The sequence below is a fragment of the Mus caroli genome, unplaced genomic scaffold (assembly GCF_978045245.1).
Source record: "Mus caroli unplaced genomic scaffold, Mus_caroli_1 scaffold_7, whole genome shotgun sequence".
In the NCBI taxonomy this organism is placed as follows: Eukaryota; Metazoa; Chordata; class Mammalia; order Rodentia; family Muridae; genus Mus; species Mus caroli.
Window position 1 is genome coordinate 120218161 of NW_028227262.1, and position 25259 is coordinate 120243419.

Consider the following 25259-nt stretch of genomic DNA (forward strand, 5'->3'; position numbering starts at 1 on the left):
GTAATTAGGCTGACATTTAATTACAAGGAACCCAGGTTCTTACACAAGGCAGGAGGTTGAGAGCCAGCAACTCCCATAAGCCTTTCCAGTCTGAGTGGCTGAGGCAAAGGAGATGGAGAAACATAGGTGGGTTGGGGGCTCTGGCACAGTGTATTCTGCCCAAAGGTGAGGGTGGTAGCCTCTGGGGATCTGCCCTCTGGGCTGGTCCAGGTCTGCCATCACTTCATGTAGTATTCTGATTCCTGCGGTCGCATATTGGGTAACACATACAGAGCTACTGCTGCAATGGCCAAGAATACCATAGGCTTCCACATCCCAAACATGTTCTGTGGGGACCAAAGAAAAACAGTGAGTTCTAAGCCTTCTTCCCAACTCCTTCCTTAAGCCAGAAGTCACCGCCTACTAGAGGGCATGCCTCAGGGACATTCTCATGGCTTGGCCTCTCTCACCTCCAGGGTGATCTTGGAGACTGTGTGGTTTCATTCCAGCACACTAGCTTTGTAGCAGGATACTGAATGGTTACTTAGGCTATCCCCGTATTTGTGCTTGTCTCAAATACTGGTTCCTATTTGCACAAGCAAGATTCCAGGCCCACCTTCAGGGACTCTTCATGTAGGTTGGTGTGTGAGAAGAGGCGAGGTAGCCTGGGCCTTTGGAGAAGGCAGGCATAACTCATGGGATTTACAGAGAAGTGAGAGCTCAGTTAAGGGGAAGGGGCATGAGAGGAAGCAATGAAATGCATTGTAGGGTGAAGTAGAGATCACTGGTCGCCAGAGATCTTGTGTCAGATGGTGTTACTTCGAGGAAATTTGGTCCTGAGCGGCAGTGTCACAAGCCAATAAATGCGCTCCTCACCCCAGCTCCCTGCTTTCAGTCACCAGGTCGTGGCCTGACAACCTGTGCCATGCACTGAGGCTTCCAAACACTCTGGCTGCTGGGAACCCCATTATTCGTGGGTAGGAGAACACATCATAAAAAACAAATATTCAGGAAACAAGAATTCTTAGATATCACTTGGGAGGCAGAGGCAGGCGGGTTTCTGAGTTTGAGGCCAGCCTGGTCTACAGAGTGAGTTCCAGGACGGCCAGGGCTGCACAGAGAAACCCTGTCTCAAAAAAAAAAAAAAAAAAAAAAAAAAAAAAGAATTCTTAGACACAAAAATAAGAAAGATAGTTCCTATTTTTACTGTGTTGCTTAAAGAACTTGGATTTTGAATCATAAGTTATAGCACAAGGGGAAGATGGCTTGAGGGAAAAAAAATGAAGGAGAGCCCATTAAAGCTAACATATTCCATTAAAGAACAACTCATCTCAAAGAAAAATTAAGCTGATTACAAAGAGCAAAGATAAGCCCCAATTGTATAGGAATAGTTGCTAAGAACAAAACATGTAAAATAAAAAAAATTAATGTTAGAAGTGGATTACAAAATAATCCACAGTAGAGAGTAGAAAGCAGGAGTGAGTTCCGCTGCCTGCTCTCTAGGCCAGACCTCTCAAGACAAGACAAGCAAGCTGGAAGAATGTTTACTCCAGCTCTGGGAGCACACATGCAATCCCAGCATTCACTGCATGGCCAGATTGAAGCCCGTCTGGGCTACATGGGATCCTGTCCCAAAACCTACAAAAGAAAACCCTAGATGCCAGCTCTAGTGACTGAAGAGGCAGGGGGAGGGACTGTCATTTGTTGTTGTAGATGTAGCCACAGTTAAAGGCTCCATGGGCAGTCCCATGTGCATGTGCACACAGACAATGCCGGGTTATCTGGGTGTCACACAGAACTTCTGGGCTCCAGGAAATCACAAGCTTCTAGCTGTGTCACCAACCTGACAGACTAAGGAACTCACTTAAGCAAGTTGTCTGACAAGATTTCCTTGACAGGCAGAAAGAGTAGGATATCAATACTGTCTGTTATGATCATTTCTTAAGTGCCAAATTGCTGAATAAAGAGAACTTGGCAAGACAAGCCCCTAGAGGCTGGGTCCTTCCATGAAATCTGGAGAAAGGCGAGGAGGCCTTGACACCTGAGGATGTGAATGAAGCCAGCAGGAAAGAAGAGTATTGTGAAAACCCAAAACACAGAGTCGGGATAAACAATCAATCAAACAAAACCCCACAAAACTCTTCCACTACAGCAGTAAACTACAGCTAATAGAGAAAAATGAAAAACTTGGGACTCCAAACAATCAAGTGTTAGTACAGAATGAGGAGAGGATACTTAGTGTGCACAATACACAAAGGTCTTAGAAACATTAACTTAATGATATTAGACACCTAAGAGAGCTACTGAGGTGGGAGGCCCCATAAGCACAACAGGATAGCAGTATAATCCGCTGTGTGTTGTCTTCCAGGGGGGTGCTCAGAATGTCAAGAGATAATACACAAGTGCTGGGAATAGAACTTGGTTGGTAGAATACTTGCCTAGCATGAATGAAGCCCTGGACTTGACCCCAGGACCCCCACACTCAGTGTAACACGCACATATAATCACAGTGATCCAGAGGTGGCAGCAGGAGAGTGGAGTGTAAGCTTGTCCTCCCTACATAGAACTTGGGGTCAGTATGAGACCCTGTGTAAAAAACCAGGAGGCAAAGCAGGGGGGAGGTGGGCTGGGGGGGGGGAGTGAGGGAGCAGAGAAAGAGCTAAGAAACAAGAGAACTTGGTTTTATTGTTTTCTGTGACAGGGACCAGCCCAGGCTGGCTCAAACATCCCATCTTCCTGCCTCCCTAACTGAAATGACAGGATTGTAGGTATATGTTAATATTGACTGCTCATTCCTTTGAGAAGAGGGAGCCACCCCCTCTTCGTGTTAGCCCTTCACAATAGTACCCCCTTATAACCTTATAACTGTTAATATCAATTCCTTATAGTCATATCCACAATTTCCTGGCTGAATTCAGTTGTCTTCTGTTTAGTTTTCATGTGTAAAATGGCGTAGTAAGTGCTTTCTCTGAGGACTGCTGCTGCCTGGGCTGAGTCTATCTGTATACGCAGTGTGACTAGAGAAGTGCCTGGCACACAGCACATACCATTTGAGTGTAGCCTCTTTTTTTCGATTTTAAAAATTAATCTTTTTTAATTTTTAAAAATATCATTACATTATTTATTTACTGGAAGGAGGTTTTGCATATAGAGCTCAGAGGACAACTTGTAGGAGCAGGTTCTTTTTCTACCATGTAGATCCAGAGGAGCAAACTCATCCAATCCTCACAGAAACCATGAAAAACAGGCAGGCAGTAGTCATCCTTTATTTACCACTGAAGATGCTGAAGTCTAGTCATGTTTTGCTCCCTGGGACAAAGCTAACAGGAGGTGACAGACTGCCATTACAATGGCAGTGCCCCAAGACCTGGCACAAGCTGTACACTGGGGACCCAGCCAGAGCTCAGGGCAAACAAGGATTCTAAGAAAAACCTAGCCACAGTCCCTTCCCTGCACTCTGATGGGGATGGTGAAGCCTGGCCAAAGGCCGTGGCTGAAGCCTTTGTGTCTTATTCCATAGGAACTCAAGAGACTTCTGCAAGCACTCAAGGAGGGGAGAAGGAGAGCTCTCCACCGTGAAAGGAACTAAAGACTGTTGTGGGAAAGGCCTAAAAGAAGGAAAAGAGAAAGGTTGAAGGCTGTGAGAAGACAAACAGAGAAAGAAGCTGGGAGGGAAGGCAAGATGACTCAACAGGTGAAGTCCCTTGTTGCTAAGCTTGATGACCTGAGTTCCATCCCTGGGACACACAAGGTAGCAGAGAAAAAAGCAGACTCCCAGAGTTGTCTTCTAACCTTCATACACCAGCTCCCCAAATAAATGTGATATAAATAAATTTTAAAAGGAAAATGGTGAGGGGTGCCATCAACAAAAACTGCCTCTCTAAAACTTTGCATTAAGCCAACTGTACCTTATTTAAAGAGGCAGAAGAGGAGGACACAGAGGAGGTGATGCAGCTTTACAGGTTCCAGGAGGCAGGCAGCACCTCAGGTTCCTACCTTAGACCATCAAACAATCTCCATCCTAAACTGGCAATTCTGTCAACAGACCAGAGTACATGAACTGGGCCAAGGGAGAGGTGCCCAGAACACATCGCTCTTGACTGCCTGAGAGTATTTCCATCTCTAATCGTTAGGAACTTTTCAGCAACATCACACCCTCTCCAGAAGTCTGGCTTGAGAGGCCAATGACGATGGAATCTGGTGACGCAAAGGAATGTATATAACTCCCTGGTATTCTGTTGACATTTTTCTGGTAACCAGAAGTCCCAAACTTTCGAGGACTTTTTAAGGTGAGCAACATAGTACAATGGGGATCCAGTTCTACTTTCCTCAAGGTAGATGGGACCAATTTAGAGTGTGCTCATCCAAATGCTCCCGAGAGGCCCAGAAGGACCACAGCTCTTTAGACCTCCTCTATCACCTTAAACACAGGGAGGAATTCCTTCCAAGTTGAAACAATGGCAAATGTTTGGCTCTAGAATTTAAGCAAACATCAGCTCATCAGAAGTAGCGGAGCAGCTCTGTCAGTAGCAACAGAGATGTGCTTATCCAAATTTTACGCAGCCAAAGACAGAAACTCAACCTGTTGCTTCTGGAAAGCACTCCAACGACCTATCCATTATATACATCAATCATGGCATGCTCAAGGAAGCTTGTAGGTTTTACAGCAAAATAAGAAAAAGCCAGGGCTAAAACTCAGACCTGAGCATCACCTATTGTATAATGGGAGAAGTAAGGAGCTGAGAGGGAAGAGAGGAAGCAGTACCAGTACCTGGGTTAGGACGATGTCTCAGCCCACCAGCACCAGAGCAGAGCTGATATGACCACCAGGCCTACAAGAGGCAAGGAGAATATGGGGGGATCAGGGGCAGGGGATGGCTGCAACATGTCAAATGAGAAGCACAGGAGAGACCGGGAGACACGTGATTGTATGGAAACACACACACAAACCCAACAGATAATGAGGATGAGAAAACAAAGGGAAAGAGAGAAGAATCCAAGGTTAAAAACCATATAAACTGGAGAAGTATCATTTCTTCTCTGCTCCCAGAGCCTTGAGAAGAGCAGAGGAGTTCCTCGTACTGGCAGCCTGGAACAGTTGCAAAACAGAGTCAAACAGTAGATAGGTCCAAATTAGGTCTTGAGACCAGTCGTGCACAGCTCATATCTCGTCAAGCAGAAGTTTACCTGCACCTACATCTTTCTAGAGTCGGACACTCGGGGAAGTGACGCTTCAGAGAGTACAGTGGGCTTCCTTACAGGAACTGGGTAGACACTTTTCCTGGATCACTTCAGGAAGAGCCAGTCCTTAGCCAGGCTACATGACAGACTTACTTTCTACCAATTTTAGAGGTATGCAGAGCTCTGGTCTCTACAATCCCCTAGGAATATAATACATTGTGAGACAAAATGTACTACAATAAGCTAAGGCTGGAGAAGGGTACTTCTTTGACTACAGCAACTTATAGAGAGAAACTGAATTTGTATGCAGTAACATGAATGCCAGTTGAATGGTCTGCAAAAGATTCAGGATCCACTGGAGCAAAAGGGCATCTACATGTGCAGACATCAACAATGTATTTGCCTCTGAGGTATGAAAGTCAAGCTAAGATTTAGAAAAGTGGTCCCTGAGGGCAAAAAGTCTATGGTCTCTGAACCAGCCTGTGGTAAAATATGGTACATTCGGAAGAAACACTGGCCTGGGGAAAGGCTATAGTCACTCCTGATTATATCTTAAGTAACAATCCTCCATCTCGTGGCTAACAGGAACTAAATACTAGATCATGAACCAGCAATGCAGACTGAATTGCAAAATTCCAGGTATCTATAAAGTGAGTAGGATAATCCACCACAAGAGAAATTTTCTGTACTGTCAACTGGGGACTTAGTAGCCAACTAAGCTCAGAGCAGGAATTCAGTGGATACATACCAACAGAAATGTATCAGTTGTTATAAGATGCAAATACTTCTGTAAGCAGCCAACTTACCTATGTCATCTGATTATACCCCAAGACACTTCTTCTCTAACCTCTCAAAAATCCAGGAACTAAGGGTTAGAGCAGTGGTAGACAGGCCAGTGTCCCAGCTGCACAGACATCACCCCTGTTCACTCCTGAGGTCCAACTTTCACATCCTATGATGTGAGAATCAAAACCCAGTGGGCACTAACAAGAAGGTTAATCATCTCACAGGGTATCATGGCAACACAGGATGAACTGACTTGCTGGGGCTGGCAGAAATGTGCTTAACAAGGGCTTACACTATCCTTTGTGTCAGGAAGAGGGATGAGGGGACATTGCTGATATAGACAGGTGACTGAGTGCTATAGTGTAAGTGAAAGGACACCTGACCTCCACCTTGGTTCTGAGAAAAGGCAGTCGTTGTGCAATGGCTCCAGCAACTTAATTTAAGCCTGCCATTTTCTTCAGAAAGACTGCCCTCTCCAATCCCTTCCCTTGTCCAACAGATGTTCACTGGCCTCTATCTTGTATTGGTGCATCCATGGTGGGGCCAGTCCTGAACACCAGAGCACCCGAGCCCCAGGCTCATTCCCACTTGGTCTAGCCTTCTGCTGTGGTTACCTTTTTGCTCTCAGAAAGCTTAAGGGGGTTGCCTTCCTCAGCAGCCTCACAAGATTCATCCTCCCCTTCTCTGTACTCTTCAAAGTTTTCCTCTTCATCTTCTGTCGGCTCAGGCTCTGCCCTAGGATCTGCTGCTGGATTAGTAGCTAGTTTACACAATTCTTTCTTGGCTTTTTTCTCTCTTTCTTTCTTTCTTGCCTCTTCAATCTCTTTTTCTTCTTTCATTAGCTCATCTAATCTCCTCTGGCTGGCCTTGTAGTATAGCATCACCTCCAGATTCTGCAGGATGGAGGCAGGGTAGGGGGGTCAGCTGTTACCTAAATGAATCTTACCCTCCAGACAGGGCTATATTACCTCCAGAAAGCTCTACTTGTACCACATCAGAGTTCCAGTGTGCAAGACTGTATTTTGGAACTACAAACTAATCTTTCCAAGAGTAATGTGGAGGACAGTCATACTTAGTTTGTTAAGCTAGCGATCAGATCTGACCATTGAGGCCATTTCAAGCGGATAACCATAATCCAAGACTCTTGGACTTTGCTCCTCAATGGCTGCTTCCTCCCTTTCTGGTCATTCTTACCACAGCCAATCCTCTTGCACACATAAATTCCTTTCTCTCCACCTAGTTGGTCTTTCATTGTGTAATGATGGGCTTTGATCATGAAACCCAGAAATAACAGGGGTCCCAGAGACGGACTTAGGCTAGTGAAAGCAACTGGTGGGCACCCTCCCCAAAGCACCCAGGAAAGTGGCCAAATGCTTATAGAGTTGGAACTCTTGCATTAGCAGTACTACGTGTACTTCCTCACAGTACCTTTGTTTCTTCCCAGGGCCTCCTCCACCCACCGGGGCCTCTCTGGCTTCTAAGGCTGCAACTCACCTTCTCATTCTCAAAGCCATTCTCCAAATCCTCTGAGCACACCTTGCTCAGCTTCTTATTTCTAACTCCATTGGCATTCTTGTTCATATTCTTATTGACATTCTTGCCCCTGACTTCTGAGCTAATAGAGGGCCGGTTTTCTTTGAGCTGGCGGAGTTCTTCCTGGCAGCACTGCAGCTGCCCCTCCAGCTGCTCCTGCACGGCCAGAAGCCGCCCCTGCTCATCCATGCTAGCCTGGTACTGCAGCTGCAGCTCCCGCAGCTTAGTTTGCAGTTCTTTGATCTGTTGGTAGTGGGACTCCAGTTATCCACAGCACAGCAGTCCCACCCAGTCAGCCCAGGACTTTCCTAGGAAACCACTGTCTCACACATCTCCCTGCTAAAGCTCACAAGGAAGTGGACAATAAGAAGTTCAAGTAGGCAATGAAACCTAAGAGGCTTCACAGATAGCTCACCCCCCCCCAAGTTGAAATACCTGAAGATCTGCATCTAGAATGATAAAAATTATTATTAAATTAAAACTATTGATGTTATGTTTTTTGATCATGACCTATCAAGGGAATAACTACACGAGTGCCTGTCACCACTTCTGAAGCTCAGGCATTATTATCATCTAATTTTCCTTCCAGGACTCCCACTTCACCCACTCCACTCCTTTGTTAGTTATTAGGGAACTGCTGAGAACACCTGGTAGTAGTACATGTGGCACCTGCAACCCCTTCCTGGTAACGTCCGAAGTTAAACCTGTCCCCTAATCTCAGGCCTGTCTTCCTGGGCTGATGGCAGCACATGGCTCACTTAGTAAGTACTAATCAGTATAGGTCTGTGTGGCTATCACTCTCTGCATCTGTTCTCTCTCTCCCAAACACACGTACAGTGATTCTCCCATTGGACAGTGAACCATGGCTAGTCAGAGCCCTGTCCTCAGAGTGCATATAATCTAGTTGGGGAAAAAAGACAATGGACTCAAAATAATGAAAGAATATTGGCAAGTTAAAAAAAAATACAGCTCCATACAAGTGCTCTCGGGTACAAAGTAAAAGACAGAATAGAAGCAGCGAAGGGAGAGAGCACTGCCATGAAAGTAGCCTGGAATTACCAGCAGGTCACAGGACAGTGAGCACTGGAGGAGAGTCCTTCACCTGACAATGCCCATCAGATGCTGCAGACTGCCAGCCCCTCACCCCCACACCTCATTCTCTAAGGTGGCTCTAGGGAGGCCTTGCAGGAGGCTCTCTGGCACTGGCAACTGTTACCTCGCACTTGTCACTCTGGGGAGGCAACGGCTTCCCCAGGCTCTCCATGCACTCCCTCAGCTCCTTCTCGCAGCACTGCAGCTCCTCCGTGAGCTCCTTCTGCTTGGCCAGCAGCCTGTGCATCCGTTGCTGCAGCTGGCAGTGCTCTTCCTGGCTCACTTGGTACAGGGCCTTCACTGCCTGCAACTTGGTCAGCACCTTGGCCACTGTTTCCTCAAAGTGCTGCAGAGAGTGGGGGATTGATGACAGCACCCCAAGAAGCACTTGATCTCTGTTCGACACTCTACATCTCTGGCCCTTTCCTGGAGCTGCCTGGGGGTGGGGCGGGGGGGGGGGGTCGCCGTATTTCCTCCCATAAAGAACATCCTGACTATGTTCAAAGTCCTGAACCTCGGGGTCTTTGTGCAAACCAGGATGTCTGTCAGGAGTAAGAGGAAGCAGGACAATCACTAGCAGAAATCTTCCATACTCCAGGCCAGCTCTGACCCTGCTCCTATCTCATCCATATGCCCTTCCCCTGGTGCTGTTTCTTTCAGAGGAACCCATCTTCCCTGCCTGACCAATCACCTGGCAATGGTTACCTCCAAGTCTTCAGGCTCAGCTGGGTCCTCATCAGTACTGCTGCTGGCATAGCTCCTGTGAAGGGTCTCACCACTACTGACAGAGCCATAACTCCTCTTATAGCTCACGCTTGTGCTGCTGGAGCAGTAACTCTTCTCAAAGGCCTCACTGGCACTGGTGCTACTGTCGTAGCTCTTGAGGAAGGTTTCAGTGCTGGGCTGGGAGCTCACGTAACTCTTCTGATAGCCCTCATTTTCATCAATGGAACTCTCGTAACTCCTGTGGAAGTTCTCAGTGCTGGGGGCCCTGCTGCCTGAGTTCTTCCCGCAGTACTCAAAACTCCTTTTTATCATGGGGGACTGAGTTTGGAGCAGCTGCATTTCTTCCATGCAGAGCTGTAGCTCAGCCTGCAGCCTCTTCCGCTCCTCCATGAGCCGCCCATGCTCCCGCTGCAGTACCTCCTGCTGTTTCTGACTGGTGTCATATAGCACCTGCAGAGCCTGCAGCTGGTCCATAAGCACCTTGAACTAGGGGGGAGGTAGGGGGCAGGAGATATCACCATTACTGTGAGATATTCCAGTCCTTTCAGCTGCCCTTCTCCTAGGGCAGATGTGAGTGCTTACCTGAGAGAAGAGCACACACACCTACCTCTGTTTCACAAGGCCTTAACCTACAGGAGACTGGTGTGGGGCAGCTTTCTGCTACTTTGAAAACAATCTCCCCAGGACAGATAGTAAGTGATTTTAGGGTTCCTGCTCTGCTGGTTTCTGTACTCTGGCAGAAACCTCCTCCCTGAAGCTGTGCAGGTGGGTCTCACGCACACCCAGGCTCCCTATCACACCGATCATCTTAAGTCGAGTGCCCTCATCCTGACCTTGGGCTCAGTCCTCTCCACCACCCCTCAAGAGAAAATCAGCCCAGCTGCAAATGTGTGACTATGAATTTGTTTCTTAGAAGATTCAGGCTTGGAATCAAGGTCTTGCTCCTCACTAGTCCCTGTACCTTCTGCCTGAAAGTATGTTTTCCATATCTCAAGTACATATTCAGTATTAGATCAAGGAAACCGTTTACACATGACTTCCCAGTTTCTATGCTACCCAGGCTCTCAGCCTGGATATCTAACACCCCTGGAATGCTCAAGAAGTCCCACAGTTTGGACTGCCTCCATTTCCTGATTCTCCTTGTCCACGGGAATATTAAAACTGGTAGTTTTAGCCTGAACTGAAACTGTCTACCTGCTCTTGCTCACAGTGAGACCTAGGACCACATTTATTGCCCAACTCTGAACAGATTTGTGTAGAAATTTCTAGCCATCTTACCTCACAGGCATGACAGTGACACTTGACAGTGTCTGACAAACAATGATTTTTCTATTTAGTCCCTATAACCTGGCCCAACGTTCAGTAAAATAATGTAGTCGGTACCATGATCCTGTCTGCTGCAACTGTTTTCCTTGGAGATGACTGGGGCTAGATTTGTTTATGGAGACTCAAAAGGTTATAGACTGACAATGGAGCAGACTTTCTAGTCCATACAAAAAGATGACACACTTAGGGCTGGTCCACAGGAATCAAAACAAACACTGAGCTGACTGCACATATGTTGAAAATGCCATGTTGTGGGGATAGAACCAGTGGTCAGACTCTGTTCTAGATGCTGCCTTCTCTTCAGCTCTTTAAAACAGAAAATCATTCTGTATCCAAACGTCAAAGCAGAGCGTGCGCCTCTGCGTGAGATACTCAGGGTGGAAGACCCTGACTAGGGCGTCAGTCTCATCCTGCTTCCTATCCAAATAGGCCTTCCTGACTCAGCTCTTCTACAGAGCCCTTTCCCTGCCGCTTCCCTGCCGCACAGCTGTCCTCACGAGAGCCAAACCCCTTCCTCCTGCTGTGGTTACCTTATTCTCACAACTGGAGGACTTAGGCCCTTTAGCATCTTGAGGGTTCGCCAACACTTCCTGGAAATTAGACTCTTTGAAACCTCGAAGATGCTTGTGTGCCTCTAGCTGCTCCTTCAGTACACACTCTTGGTTTTGTGTCAGCTTTCTCTGTTGCTCCTGCATGTTTTGGTAGAGCAGCTGCATTTCACACAGGTCTTGCAGCTTTGAAAGCAGCTCCTGACTCTGAGTAGGGAAGAGGAAGGAAAGGTGATGATGGTTACGGAGGAAGAGGAAGGAAAGGTGGTGATGGTCACGGAGGAAGTGCCCTCCTCAGCCCCATCCCTACAGGGCTCTGTCTCCACTGCTTCACATAGCCCTTCTGGGGAAAGCGGTACTTTCCATAGAAGTTTGCTAATTGAAAAAAAAAAAAAAGGAGAGAAAGAGATTCCAATGTGTGGATATTTTACAGTTCACAAACTGATTTCAGGTGTACTTCCTTCAGACTGACCAAATAGCTAAATATATAACACTGCACAGACTTCAGAATATAAATGTATTTTAAACTTTAAAGTCTTTATGAAGAAAAACCCAAATTGGCTCTGTGGGGAGAATGGTAAGAAAAGAAAAGGTACCTGGGCAAGAAAGGAAACTGCTCACTTCCCTATCTTCCCCATGGACGGCTATACTTGGAAGCCTCTCAAAGCAGCCTCCCTTTATCAATGGTCTAGCTCTGGCAATGAGTACCTTCTGCAAGATGCCACATTTGGGCTGTGGGAATGTGAGCCTGTGCAGCTCTTCCTGCAGCTGGCCCTGCTCCTCCTGCAGCCTCTTCTGGTCCTCCAGGAGCTCACACTGTTCCATCTGCAGGCGCCCAATCTCCTCCTGGCTGGCTTTGAACTTGTCCTGCAATTCTGTCAGTCTGGCCAGCAGTGCATCACACTATGGGTCAGGAGGAGTGCAGGGCAAGGTTACTACGGGGCTGGCACAGCACCGTGTGCTCCCTGCCTCCTGCCACTTTTTCGGCCCCCTCTCTTCCTTGTTCAGTCACCTGGACTGATGGCCTGGTGCAGCCCAGACCGCTATGCTAAGGGGGCGCCATTAGGTAGTTCTGAGCACTCCATCTGCACTCTCAATGTCCATGTCCTAAACTCATCTGCCACGCTCCCAGAGGGTAGCTAGAGAAGCAGAGATTTCAGTGCCCTTCCTTCCCTGTGGCACACTATCTCCCAGCAGTGCAGGAAAAACCAGTTCAAGCCACCCTGTCAATTGTTTTTCGACTTAATTTATTTACCTCATCAATCAGGACTTAATTTGAATATACTTTTTCTTATTTTTTGTTTTCCTGACTTTTGACACCCATATTGGAAATTGAACCTAGGACCTAGTGTATGCTAGGCCAGTGCTCTACCACAGAGCTACATCCCTAGTCTTAATCATACTGTAAAACCTTTAGTAAAGTAAGAGCCATTGCTGAATTTGGGTTAAAGCTACATTAGCCTCTTATTCTCAGAACCAGGTGTTTTAAAATCAAGTAAAATCTCAGTGACTTGTACGGCAGCATGCCTTTCACCTCCTGTGAGCTCTAGCACTGTACAAGGTATTGAAGCAAATCAGGGATCCAGTGGGTCTCTCAACTGAGTGGGAGTGAAGAAAGCAGGCAAAATGTAAGTCCTGGGACGGAATGGCAACCAGACTGTGACCTTCTCAGTCCTCTATATCATAAAGGCCTTTCCCTAGGGACACTGTCTACTACTGGGAGAGGCAGGAGCCAGAGCACCCTCACAGAACGTGGCCAGGCTCACCATCTCCCAAGACTCTCATGCCTTTTCGCCAAGGGGCTCCACTCCTTTCTAGTTCCTATCATAATGCAGGTGGTACATGCCTGCAATCTGAGCAATAGAAGTGGAAGCAGGAGGATCGCCACAAGTTCAAGGGTAACCTAGTCTAAACACAAGACTCTGTCTCAACACTCATCTCTAAAAAACAAAACAAAACAAAAAAAGAATAGCATTTTGTGTAATTTGAAGCAAAATTCAAGATTTGAGAATTTACTTCAAGTCTGACTATATCCTAAAAGAGCACTGGTTCTTCTAATACTCAAATCAGCATTCAGGGTACAGACCATATCCTTAAAATCACTTGCAAGTTGTTTCAGAAATCTGGCTCTATTCTTTTTAGTTTAGTTATACATGTGTATGTATGTGAGACATCAGTACAGTTATAATACCACTGTAGAAATGCATATATACATGGGGTCGTATAAAAACCACATGTTCATACTGCCTGAGATCAAACGCATTCCTACTAAGCTATGGTTCTTATTCAAGTCAAGTTCAAGACGAATTGTTTTAAGGCCAGCAGACATGGGTCTGCCTTTGTCTTCTACCTTCAGTTGGGCGACGGCTTCCCTTGTCTGCTTCTCTTCTCTCCCAAGCTGGCCAGAAGCCCTTAGCACTCTGAAGTTCAATTACCTTGTTTGAGCAGTTTCCATTTTCTTCACAGAGGGACTGGCTGGACTTGAGCTCTGTCAGCTCCTGCTGGCAGAGCAGGAAGTCCTGCTCCAACTGGTCATACATGTGCTTCTGGCGCTCCAGCTCATCCCTGCTGAACTGATACAATCCCTTCATCTCCTGAAGCTGGAGGTGTATCCCTGAATTCTGGGTAAGGAAGGCAGAGCCATCATGCCATGTACAACTACCGCCTCACTATTGATCTTTCCGCCCCTTACCTTTCTGACCCTGACTTCATCCCAGCCAGGGAGAATCAAACAGACCTACCCTTAACAGGCTTGACACCCTGACCTTGGGAGACTTCCTCCTGAAGGAAGCAACAGGATTCCTTTCTGTAGACTGATTTTCTGGTTTAAAAATAAAAGGAAACTGTGGCTATCTCACAAGCAGCTCTTTCTACATGTCCTGGGTCCACTTCACCAGCAACTCCTCCACAGAACTCCAACAGTCCCAGTCTGCTTACCCTCACAGAAGATCCTGCCTGGCTATGTGTTCCTGGCCTGGCCTTCCTTTTACCTTCTCATTTTTCTCTCGCAAGCAGTCCACCATGCTTCGGAGCCGATGCACCTCTGACTCATGGCACCGCAGCTTGTCGTGCAGGTGATGCTGGACTTCTAGAAGCTGCTCTTTCTCATTCACACTGCACTGGTGCTGGGCCTGCAGCTTCTGGAGCCGGCACATCAACTCCTGCACGCAGGGGGCTTTGGGTAGTGGTGCTGGGTTTTATGACCTTGCTCTTCTCCTGACTCAGCCACTGACCACCTGAGAGTCTGAGAGTCTACCTCCTCCCTTCCACTTGCTGCTTGCCCCCCCCCCCCACCGCAGAACTTTAAGAAGACAGTTATTTTTTTGGCTTGCTTGTTTGTAAACAAATGTAATCTAATCTCATGAAACGCAGTCTATGTAGCTGGCACTGGCCTTGAACTCCTGATTCCTCTGCTCTGTCTTCTCAGTTCTGTCATAACAGATACGTTCTACAACACTAGGCTCATAAACACTTGTCTCCTTTTGTTCTGTTTCAACAAGAGTAGTCTAGTTCAGCTAGAGACTGAACCTAGGACCTCATGATGCTAGGCAGGCAGTCTACCAAAAGTTGTATCCCCAGCTCTGGAGCTCCTGTTATTTACACCCCCCCAACCTCAGTCCAGTGCTGGTGGCCCCTCCACTGTCCCTTTGCCTTTGTCACTGTTACCTTTTCACTCTGGCTCTCTACAGGAGTGCATCTGAGGAGTCTGAGCTGCTGGAGCTCAGTCTCGAGCTGCATCTGCACCTTCAGAAGCTCACTGTGTTCATCCTGGCTAGCATCATACTTTTGCTGCAGGGTACAGAGCCTGCTCTTCAGTTCCTCATGCTGTAGTAGGGAGGATGCAGGTAGAGCAGTTACTCTCAGGAAGCCGTGGGCCCTATCCAGGCCTCTGTGATACTTCTCTGATGCAGAGACCTTGAGAAGAAGCTCTCTGGGTCTACGGCTGGGTTTCTTCAGTGATGAAGGCACTCAACAAGGACACCTTTTTACATGCCATCCTATGTGGCTTCTATATGCAGGGGCTTTGGGTGATGCTGTTGGGTTCTGGTGACAGGGTAAGAGCCAGCAGAGTTTAGCCTCACTCCTGATGTCCAGCTGGAGGCGGTGACTCTGAGCCTTGCTGCCCTCCCTTCCCCTGGCAGTGCTCACCTGGGTGCTGTGGGAGGTCTGAAACCGGAGCACCTCATTCTGGGCACACTTGAGCTCCCTCTGCAGCCGCTTCTGCTCCTCCTCGCTGGCTCTGCGGTGATGCTGTAGCTCTTCCAATTCACAGTACAAGTTCTTACACTGTGTGGGAAACGCAATGGGCTGATTTGTAGTAGATGACAAACACACACACACACACACACAATGACCTGGGAAAATATGTCATTCATTTAATTAGAATATAGTCAGGTGTCATATAACAATGTAGACACATGCTGAGAAATGTGTCATTAGACTACTGAATTATCATGTGACCATCAGAGAGTACACTTACACAAACTTAGATAAGCACAGCACGTGTGTTTGTGACTGTGTTTTATTGCTCTTGGGATGCTAATATATACCCTGACAGTGAACTAAGCACAAATGAAAATGATGCCATTAATAGAGGCAGCAGATATGAGATGTCTGAAGATGCTGTCAGTATAACATGGTGTCCTGGCCTTTTTGTTTGTTTGTTGTTGTTTTCTGAGACAGGGTTTCTCTGTGTAGTCGTGGACATCCTGAAACTTCATCAGGCTGGCCTCAAACTCAGAGATCTGCTTGTCTCTGCCTCTCAAGTGCTAGAATTAAAGGTGTGAGCCACCATTGCCCTTCTGGTATCTGTTCTATAATGAACACTTTTTCTTTGTTTTTAAGGATGAAGGCTTTTAAAATAACAGTAAAACACAATGTGGCAGAAACATAAACTATTAGCACTCTCTTCACGTCACGTTACTATGTAACAATGGCATGTGTCATACTTGCACACAGCTGGCAGCTTCACACACAGTAGGCCTGTGTACACTAGCACCACACACATGTTCAATAATATGTGCACTACAACAAGGGATAAGAGTTTTCAGCATCCACATAACTGTATGGGACAAAATATCTGGTCCATTTTCTGACTGAAATGTCACCCCCTGACAGATGACTACACTTCTCTCAGTCAGGCAAGACCCCAGAGTACCATACCCTCCTACAGTGCAGGCCTCCTCTGTTAGCTCTTTCCCTACTACAGGCCAGGGAAAGGTGAGACTGATGGTAGCAGCAGCCTGCCACTCCACTCTCTGTCGCCTACCTTGTCCTGCATGTCCTGCATCTGTTCCTCAGCTCCCAGCAGCTGCTGGCGCAAAAGCTGCATCACAGGGTCCGGCTCTGGGAAATCCAGTTCTGAAGTCTGAGACTCGGAGGACATCGTACTCCGTAGCAGGTGAGATTCCAACCATCGCTCTGTTGCTCTCCGTGTCCTGTAGTCCAGAACCCAGGGTTGTGTTGGGAGGAACTCTGCCTGCTACCACCTGTCAGGCATGCTCAGGCCCAGTGCTTCCAGTTAGGTCAAAACTACTAACGAGCCTTTTATTGTGCTTCACCTCTCAGACTAACATGTTTAGAAGATTACACAAAACCTCCAGCACTTCGCTGCATGGGCATTTTAACTTTGGAACATCCTATGACTGACCTAGCTGGTTTCAAGGCTGGTTCTGATGTCAAGACACATCTAACCTAGAGGCTCTGTGCCAGTGGTTCTCAACCTTCAGGTCACAACCCCTTTGAGGGCCACATCAGATATTTACATTGCGATTCATAACACTAGTGAAATTAGGGTTATTAAGTAGCACAGAGATAATTTTATGGTTGAGGATTACCACAACATGAGGAACTGTATTAAAGGGCCACAGCATTAGGAACACTGTTCTATGCCACTACATTGAATCACATCTATGTGGATGATAAAGGGATTTCAGTTGATCTAATATAAAGCTGAGCTAGCTGGATGGCTCTAATGCCAAGAATAGAGGAAAACTGCATCTTATAGCACACTTAACTATAGTTCTGACACAGTTTGGTGGCATTCTGAGCCTGCTCCTAGGAGGACTCAATCCCCTTGGGAGTGCATAGACATGACTGCTTTCCAGGAACAGAGAACTACTCATGATCCCAGCCTCTGTCTCCTGGGGAAGCTTAGAAGAATGCACTGCTCTGCGCCCTGGCTTTACCTATCGCTCTCCAGCTCAGCAAGCTGCCCTGTGAGGCTGCTGTTGCTCTCCCGCAAGGCCTGATACTCCTCATTCAGTAAGTTGTAGCGCTCTCGAAGATGGTGTAGTTCATCTGCAGAAGGGAAGCAGAAAGAGATGAGAGAGATGAGCGCGTCCTCAGTGGACAGAAGCACTGATGACCAGCCCCAACATTTCCTGAATGGAAACTCAACAGCAAAGGGCTACATAGCTTCTCTTTTTCTGACGCACAGAATACACACCCAGTATATTCATCCATGAAGCCCCAATTGAAATATCATCTTGCGCATTTAGGAACTCTTGAAGGTTTGGATAAGTTGAATTTCTTGTATTTAGGTTTCTAGTTAACTACAGTTACCTCCCCATTGCCTGCCTGCCTGCCTGCCTGCCTTCCCCCCGCCCCCTCTTTCTTTCTGAGACAGAGCCTCAGGTAGCCTAGATTGGTCTCTGACTTTAAACTTCAGATCTTCCTGCTTCTACCTCTTGAGAGCCTGACTTTTTATGCAGTACAGAGTTCCATGCATGTTAGGCAAGCCCTCTAGTGACTGAGGCACGACTATAGCCCCCATGACTCTTTTAGTTCAAAGCCCTGCCAGACGTGAACCTTCTAGATCTGCCTTTCAGAGACAACCCACTCATGCTGACCATCCTCCCCTCCTTTCTCTTCACACTGAAGACACTGGCCTGGCTACAGATAAATATTCCTTGTGGGGTTTTGTTTGTTTGTTTGTTTGTTTGTTTGTTGAAGAGGAGGAAGGGTGCTTGGGATAAAACCTAGGGCCTTACCATGCATGCCAGCAAGCATACCACCCCCAAGTCATATTCGTTTTCTTCATCTGCTGACAGAAAAGCCCATCTCAATTTAAAATGCTTGTTTTCCTCAAGCATTAGAAGAGAGAAAGGGTTAGTTAAAATTTCCCAGTTGCTACAAATACCCATGCTTTATCTCTTTATGCATAAGAACCAACAGGGCCAGAGAGCCAGAGAGATGGCTCAGTCTTTAAGTGAGTTGATGCTTTTCTACAAGAGCGACATCAGTTTCTAGCACCCATGTTACCTGGCTTATAACCACCTAACTTCAGCTCAGCGCCCACTGCTAGACTCAGCAGTTACACAAACATGGCAGACACACAGATACACATACATATAAATAAAACCAAATAAAGATTTCAAAGAAAAGAAAAATATTACTGGGGCTGGGGAAGTGGCTGAGTAGGTAAAGTGTTTGTATATACATGAGGACCTAAGTTCAGATTCCCAATGTCCCCATTAAAAAGCCAGGGATGGTAGCTTGTACCTATGACCCCAGCACTGAGGGTGTGGAGACTGGTAGACTCTGGGGGATCCCTAGTGAGTCAGTCTAGCCAAGGTGGTAATCTTCAGGTTCAGTAGCAGATCCTGTCTCCAGAAAAGGTATGTCAGACACTGATAGAGGCAGATACCCGTATCCACCCCTGGCTTCTACAGTGTGTGTAGATGTCAGTGCATCCCCTATGCCAACACACACAAAGCACACACTCATTCACACAGAAAGAATCACAGCACTTAGAACACTAATTCTACTAACAGTTAAGAGGCACAAACTGGCCTTAATTACAATATACGATATTTTACTTGTAAAAGGATTCAACACCCCTGAACCCCAGTTTTAATGTTTCTTCTTTAATCCAACCACAAGTTCTTAACAGGTCCAGGCATGGTGGCACAAGCTTAAATCCCAGCACTTGGGAGGCAGAGGCAGAGACCTCTGTGAGTTTAAGGCCAGCCTGGTCTACATAACAAATTCTAGGACAGCCAGGGCTATGTAGGGACTCCTGTCATAAATAAATAAATAAATACATACATACATACATACATACATACATACTCTCAGATTCCTGAAGATTACAGTCAGAAGTAAGAAACTGTAATGAGAACTGTGTATGAAGACTTGATGGTTTTGACCTTCATTTAATCCTTGAAATAGCCTTTTATAAGATCTCCTGCTTAAACAAACCCTTGATTTTAGTATAGTTTTAGACTAACAAAACAAAAGAAGCCAGTCCGAGAAGCCCACTTGGAGAATTCTCCCCTCGGTTCCTCAGCTGTGGGCTCTTAGCTCACCACTGCCCGTTTGCCGTGACTAAGGAGCCAGCAGCCATCCATCCTAGTTAACTCCACATAGCACTCAGGTTCCTCTGTGTTTCCCTTAGGCCCCCTTTTCTTGTCCCAGAGTCCCATCCTGCTGTAAGACTTTATCAACCAAGTGGGGTTCAGACTCCAGATATAGAGATGAGGCTTGGAGAGGGACAGTAACTTGACTGAGTTGATCCTGCTCCCCAACTAGAGCCGGGTTTTTGACTCGGGATAGGTCATCCCTAGCTGCCCCCTTCCCCTGCACTGCCCTCTTTCCTAGCACCACCCGGCCAAGGGCAACTCTTTCTGAAAAGCTTCATACAGCTGGGAAGATTGCAATTCTTTGATTTCCTTGTTGACTGTCTTTGCCTGACCTGGCCAAATATAGGGCCTCCATTATACTTGGATCATAAATCTAGGCTAGAATAAAGGCAAACCCTCTGATGCCGTGAATCCTAGCAACGAGCTGGGAGACAGTCTGGAACAGGGCTCGAAGCTTTTGAGTACCGCATGCATTACTAGAAATAACCTTTTTTCCTCTCCAGCTGTCTTGTGCTCCGATTAGCTGCCTTCCAAAGTTTCAACTCAGGAGGGCTAAATGAAGCTAAGAATTAGCATTCTGGATCTTAAAAGCTGGGCTAGAGGCCCAAACAGGTTCGGGCAAAGAGCCATGATGCCACAGCAGCAGGAAGGGTTTCCTACGGTGACAGGTCCTTCTGCATCTACCCCAGACCTGGACACTTTCCCAGAGTGGACCTTCCCATACTCTCACACCAACGAGTGCCGACAGCTCTCTGTTAAGAATCTCCAGGGTCCATCTCTAACTCTTACAGCATCATGGACTGGTTATGTAACAGCTGAGTTTTCCTCTCCAGTCTCAAAGTAAACACAGGGGATCTTTTTTTCTAGAGGTTTCTAATGCATAATCTAACCCTACTCTTCCACTATCTTCCTATCTACAATGTCCTCTCCTCTGTTCAACTGTGTGAACAGACCAGAAAGTTTCATACCTTGTATCCCAGAGAAGTCGGAGATGCTTAAATTAGATGGTTCAGAAGTCTTCAATTCCATTTCTGCACGGAGCGAGGCGATCTCCATCTCATAATCCCCTCGAATGCGTTCCATGTCATCGAGATCATTCTGCAACCGGCAGAGATCATCCTGCAAGGATGCTATGTCACTCTCATGTTCAGTGGCAGAGTCTGCCGCAGCTTGCCGTAGATTCTGGATCTCTGCTTGGGCCAAATGCAACTCCTGCTCCATTTCTTTAAGTTCACTTTCCTTCTCATGCTCTAACAGGGAAATCTCCTCCCGTAGATGTTGCAGCTCACCTGAAAAAAAAAAAAAAAAAAAAAAAAAAAACACCCAAAGGTTGGTGGTCAAGAGGTGAATGCGCTGAGCAAAGTCTGGAAACACAGCGTTCAAGAGTCTTACCTGTTGTCTGAAAGCCACTGACAACCTAGTCTTTCCCCCACCAGAGATCCAGAGCACCCAATAGGTTGTATTTTATCAGTGTCCTAAGTCTTTCTAAAAATCCCATAGGTAGAGTATTTTCACTTATCCATCCTGGAGCTTAGGAAATACAAAACCCCAGGGGCTCCTCTTAGCCCCAAACTTCCTGTAAGCACAGGATGCAAACCAGGACGCACTTAGAATTCAAGGTGAAATTAAATAATAATTTCATCACAAAATAATAAAACACCGAGTAATAACCTACATGGTGGATGACAACATCAACTGTTGGAATCATGATATAGCTCACCAAGAGGCCTTAAGTAGAAGCCAATGTCCGTGCCACTTTTAGACCTCAAAAAACATTAAGTCAAAAGAAACCTTTTTTACTAACTAGAAAAATATGAAAGTGTTTTTTAGGATATATTAAGGGAGAAAGAAAAACAAATCAAATACTGTACAACATAAATACTTAAAGATACAGAAAAACAGTCGACGAAGATCTATGCCCCAAACCATAAAGAGTAGTTGCTTCAAGTCTGGGAAAAGGGCTTACCATACAAGCTTAATTAAGGGCCCGAGATCAGATCCCTGGCATCCACATAAGGCCCAGACCTCCTGGCATGAGTCGGTGCCCTAACCCTAGGACTACAGCATGTGGAGCAGGCAGAGACAGATCCCTGCAGCTTACTGGCTTGCCAGTTTGGCTAAAACAGGAAGCTCCTGGTTTAGTGAGAGACTCTGTCTCAAAACATAAGGGGAAGAGTGAGGAAGACACTTGACACTGACTCCTGGTTTCCACATTCACAGGCACGCGTGCGCATTCACACAGTCACAGAAAATACATTAAAAAAAAAAAAGCAATTGCTTCAGAGGAGTAGGGTGACATTACAGGTGTCTTACTCTCCATCTTGTAGCAGTGTTGCTTGATTTTCACATGTGTCTACACTTTATATATGGATTGTGCTTAAAGTTTAATTTGCAAATAAATGTGTCAGAACCCTGGGGATCATCTGAGGTTGTTTCCGTTTGTTTCTTTTTTGTTTTTTTGAAATAGGTTTCTCTGTGTAGCCCTGGCTGTCCTGGAACTCAACAGATCTACCTACCTCTGCTCTTTTGCCTTTTAAGACAGAGTCTCATTCTGTAGCACAGGCTGATCTCAAACTCAGCCTCCCGAGTGATGAGATTACAGACATGAGTCACTACATCTAGTTTCGCATCTCAGATTTCTGGATGCAGGCACCCATTTGGGTGAAAATAACCCGGAAGTGGAGAGTTAAAGTCATGGATTTCAAGAAGACTTCAGAAGTGTGGGAAGGATTAAGGGATGGAAGAGAACTGGACTTTACAAGGTATGCTGTCCCGATGTCCCATCTCCTGCATATTCTAGCAAACATCCAGGTTCCATCTTTTTCTAACCTCTCCTCCACCTCCTCCAAAAGTTAAGAGGAATCCTCAAGGCTTGTATAGCGCCTTGAACTCTGTAGCACATGTGGCTGTGTTCTGTTCTGTCCTCACTTGGCTATAAAGTTTATGCAAACAGGGAACACGCTGGTTTCGTTTACTTCCTTTCAAACAGAAAGTCAGGGCACGGGGATGTAGTTCAGTACCTAGCACACATGAGATGCTGGGTTCAACCTTTAACAAAGGAAATTAAGCCCAAATCCAGCTCAATAAATATAAATTTACTATATTCATGTAGGAGGTAGAGACTCATTCATTCAATTTTTACTGAGTTTCTTCTGTATATACAACATTACATGTTAAGAGCACATGGGCGTTCTATAAGACACATTTAAGGGCACAGTTGTACATGTCTATAGTCCCAGCACTCTATAGAGGCCGAGGCAAGAGAACTTCTTGAGTCTAGGAGTTTGAGACCAGCCTGTGTCAAGCTGTATGGGAGGGAGAGAAGAAGGGAGAAAGCACCCATTTGGGTATATGGCCAATAGAGGGCTCTATGCCTTCAGCAAACATGTGCTCTAGGTTGTGTAGCTTCCTGGATTTTGGGTTAAATTCCTTTACTAAACGTTGAACCTAGCGTCTCATATGGCTACATACTGACCCGTATCCCCACATCCTTTCTATTTGAAAGGAAGTAAATAAAACTAGCGTGTTCCTTGTTTTCATAAAGTTTACAACCAAGAGATGGGAAGACCAACTAAAACACCCCACAACACAAATATATTCCACACTACAAGAGTTTACAAGGTGATATCTAGATCCTCAGCTCAGCTTAGTTGGAGGGAGAGGCACTGGGGGGGGGGTGTCAACTGGTCACTATGATGAAGACCCCAGGCCTGGGCATTCTAGGGGCACAGCCTAACCTCCATCTCCCTAGCATACCCTCAAACCTCACTGGCTAGCTGTTCGGGACTTGGCTCTGTAAAGAGCCTTCTTCCTGGATCATGGGAGTCGGGGTAGTGATGGGTGGCGAGGGGCCAGGCCCATCTTGGAAGCTGAATGGGATAGGCCAGCCAGGAGTTGGAAAGGCAGGGACCAGGTTCCAAAGAGCTGGCGCCGGTTGACTGCGGGCTGGGGCCTTCAGGGGGCGCGGCGGAGGATTCGGGAGTCGGCTTGAGGGGCAAAGAAGACACTTGGCACTTACTGGTTATGGCCTGCATCTCGGCGGCCCCCCACAAGCGGTCTCCAAAGGGGGGGCTCCCGCCTCCCGGCCGGTGCCGCCCCAGGGGGGCTTTGGCGGCCGGAACCGCCTCTGAACACTAGGTACCTCTGAGGCCGCGAGCGCCCCCACTCGGCGGAAACGGGCAAGGCGCGTGCGCAAGGACCGTCTCAGGTTCCATCCGCGGGGCGGGGCTTGGAGTGGGTTGGATGCCCACGGCCCCTCATCTGCCTGGGAATCCTTGACCTCTAGCAACAACTCTTTATTTCCCTGGCTCTTTCAGACTTCTCCATCCTGGGAAGAAAAAAAAAAAACAACTCTTTTCCAAGCAAAGACTAATACTTGGCTCAACCCAACTGGACCCTTTCTTTCATCATAAAAACAAGATCAAGGGTTCCTTGCCTTAAAAAAAAAAACCCTTTCCACCTCACCTTCCCTTATTTCTCTTTAAAATGGCTATCACTATGATCTGTACGCAGTTTGTTCTCCATTTGACCTCCCGTTTCTCTCTCGCCAATCCCAGTCCATTCTGCCATGGCTCCTAGTTCTCCATCTTGCCGACCCAAGCAGCCACTTCCGTTGCCTTCCCAGCTTTCCTCACAGTGGATCATCATTTCCCTGAAGCATCTTTTGCTCTTGCCTTTCAGAGCAGGGTCATGTACCTTTTACCATTTCTCCTATCTTGGGCCCCTAGTTAGGAGAGTCTCTTTCTCTCCCCTCTGGTATCTCTTGGTGTGACTGAATGAATGTCCATCTCCCATAGATGATGCTGTCTGCTTGTTAATAATTACCAAAGCTCATTTTCAGCCCTTGTTTCACCCCCAATTCTAGATCATACATGCAAATGGCTCCTTCACATACTCACTTGGACATCAAACCCATCCAGCCAAAAAAACTTTTAAATGGCTTCTCTAGTTCGCAAGCAAATTTCTTACCAACCTTTCCCTTTGACATCCCACTAGATATCAGTATTTACCCAGTTTCTCCTGGCAAAGTCATGAAGGGACCACATTCAAAATATGCTCCCAACCATCTCCATTTCTACTGCCTTAATTCAAGAAAGTCAGTTAGGCTGGGCGTGGTGGCGCACACCTTTAATCCCAGCACTTGGCAGGCAGAGGCAGGTAGATTTCTGAGTTCGAGGCCAGCCTGGTCTACAGAGTGAGTTCCAGGACAGCCAAGACTACACAGAGAAACCCTGTCTCGAAAAACCAAAAAGAAAGAAAGAAAGAAAGAAAGAAAGAAAGAAAGAAAGAAAGAAAGAAAGAAAGAAAGAAAGAAAGAAGTCAGTTAAATGGACCTACTAGCATGCCTAACGCCATTTCTTCCTCCTGGATTCTAAAGTACTCTCTTGCAAAGGGAAAGCAAAGGTTTAGGGATGTTGCTCAGTGGTCAGCACCTGGCAAAAGCCTTGGATTCAACCCCCACCACGGGAGGAAAAAGGCAAAGAGCTAACTAAAAATGTAGATCGTATCAGCCATTCCAGCCTCTTGTAGCATCTCCTTTCCTATGATGAAAGCTAGCTCTGTCAGCTGACCTAAAAGGCCTGCCCACCCTAAGCAGACCTCTGCCTTCTTCTTGGAACGTTCTCCTACAAGGGCCCTTCCCATGAACTTTGAAATGACCTTGGTTCTGGCCCCCTAACCCATGAAGCTCATTCTCATCTCTGGACCTTGCTGTTGCTGTTCTTCT

General features: G+C 46.7%; 1 protein-coding gene across 10 annotated transcripts in view; it reads right to left on the reverse strand.

Moving 5' to 3' along the window:
* The window catches only part of Ccdc136 (coiled-coil domain containing 136), a 30034-nt gene continuing 4775 nt past the window's right edge, over window positions 1–25259 (reverse strand). The window contains exons 1-15 of one of the 10 annotated variants that reach the window (XM_021165613.2): window positions 23553–23682; window positions 20503–20823; window positions 17360–17471; window positions 16441–16609; window positions 15321–15458; window positions 14838–14996; window positions 14162–14332; window positions 13607–13792; window positions 11880–12074; window positions 11154–11378; window positions 9277–9783; window positions 8696–8917; window positions 7441–7722; window positions 6561–6839; window positions 1–326 (exon numbers count right to left, since the gene is read on the reverse strand). In XM_021165613.2, the coding sequence (XP_021021272.1) occupies window positions 219–326; window positions 6561–6839; window positions 7441–7722; window positions 8696–8917; window positions 9277–9783; window positions 11154–11378; window positions 11880–12074; window positions 13607–13792; window positions 14162–14332; window positions 14838–14996; window positions 15321–15458; window positions 16441–16609; window positions 17360–17471; window positions 20503–20823; window positions 23553–23568 (3090 nt within the window). In that variant the 5' untranslated portion in view covers window positions 23569–23682 and the 3' untranslated portion in view covers window positions 1–218. Of the gene's footprint in view, window positions 327–4750; window positions 4858–6560; window positions 6840–7440; window positions 7723–8695; window positions 8918–9276; window positions 9784–11153; window positions 11379–11879; window positions 12075–13606; window positions 13793–14161; window positions 14333–14837; window positions 14997–15320; window positions 15459–16440; window positions 16610–17359; window positions 17472–20502; window positions 20824–23552; window positions 23683–25259 lie in introns of those variants that run through there. The other 9 variants (XM_029478950.2, XM_085840771.1, XM_085840769.1 and 6 more) reach the window with 9 other exon arrangements.